Consider the following 510-nt stretch of genomic DNA (forward strand, 5'->3'; position numbering starts at 1 on the left):
AGCCGATACAATTGCAAGACCAGACTTGACCAATCTCGCTTGGCGCGACCCAACTGGGACTTGGGATGATTCGCCGACGAGTCCACCTACATGACTCTATCAGGGGATGCATCCGGTCAAGAATCCTACCTGGTAAGCGGGGTCCTTGTAGTGCCCACAGCCGACCCAGAAGTATCGCGACCAAATTGTCTTCGCGTGCTTCCGCCAGAACTCTTTCAACGCGCGGTTCCAATCTCGCTGCGCCGGCGTCAGTCCGGGCAGGAACGACTGACAGGACTCGGCGAAGTGAGCCCAAGGCTCCGTCTGGCAGACTTCCAGATACGCCCGCTTTGTTTCTTCCGCGAGGTCCACGTGTTCCAGTCGCGCCACACCCTGAGCGTCGACGACTATCGGTTGAACTGGCCGTCCAGACTTCATTGCGCCCACGGACTTGATTTGACCTCCGGACTCACGCTTCTGTCCCCGTTTTGGGCTGGGTTCGTCCGACTCGTCTTCGCCCGCGTCGGCTTC

At 59.2% G+C, this 510-nt stretch overlaps 1 protein-coding gene across 1 annotated transcript in view; it reads left to right on the top strand.

The window, feature by feature from the left end:
• The window catches only part of H310_11711 (hypothetical protein), a gene marked incomplete at both ends in the record, with an annotated part of 1,989 nt that extends 1,718 nt beyond the window's left edge, over window positions 1-271 (top strand). Inside the window, one exon of the mRNA XM_008878472.1 lies at window positions 152-271. Within this exon, the coding sequence (XP_008876694.1) occupies window positions 152-271 (120 nt within the window). The remainder of the gene's footprint in view (window positions 1-151) is intronic.
• Between the last annotated feature and the right edge of the window lie 239 nt (window positions 272-510).

Source organism: Aphanomyces invadans (assembly GCF_000520115.1).
Source record: "Aphanomyces invadans strain NJM9701 unplaced genomic scaffold supercont1.33, whole genome shotgun sequence".
NCBI lineage: Eukaryota > Oomycota > Saprolegniomycetes > Saprolegniales > Verrucalvaceae > Aphanomyces > Aphanomyces invadans.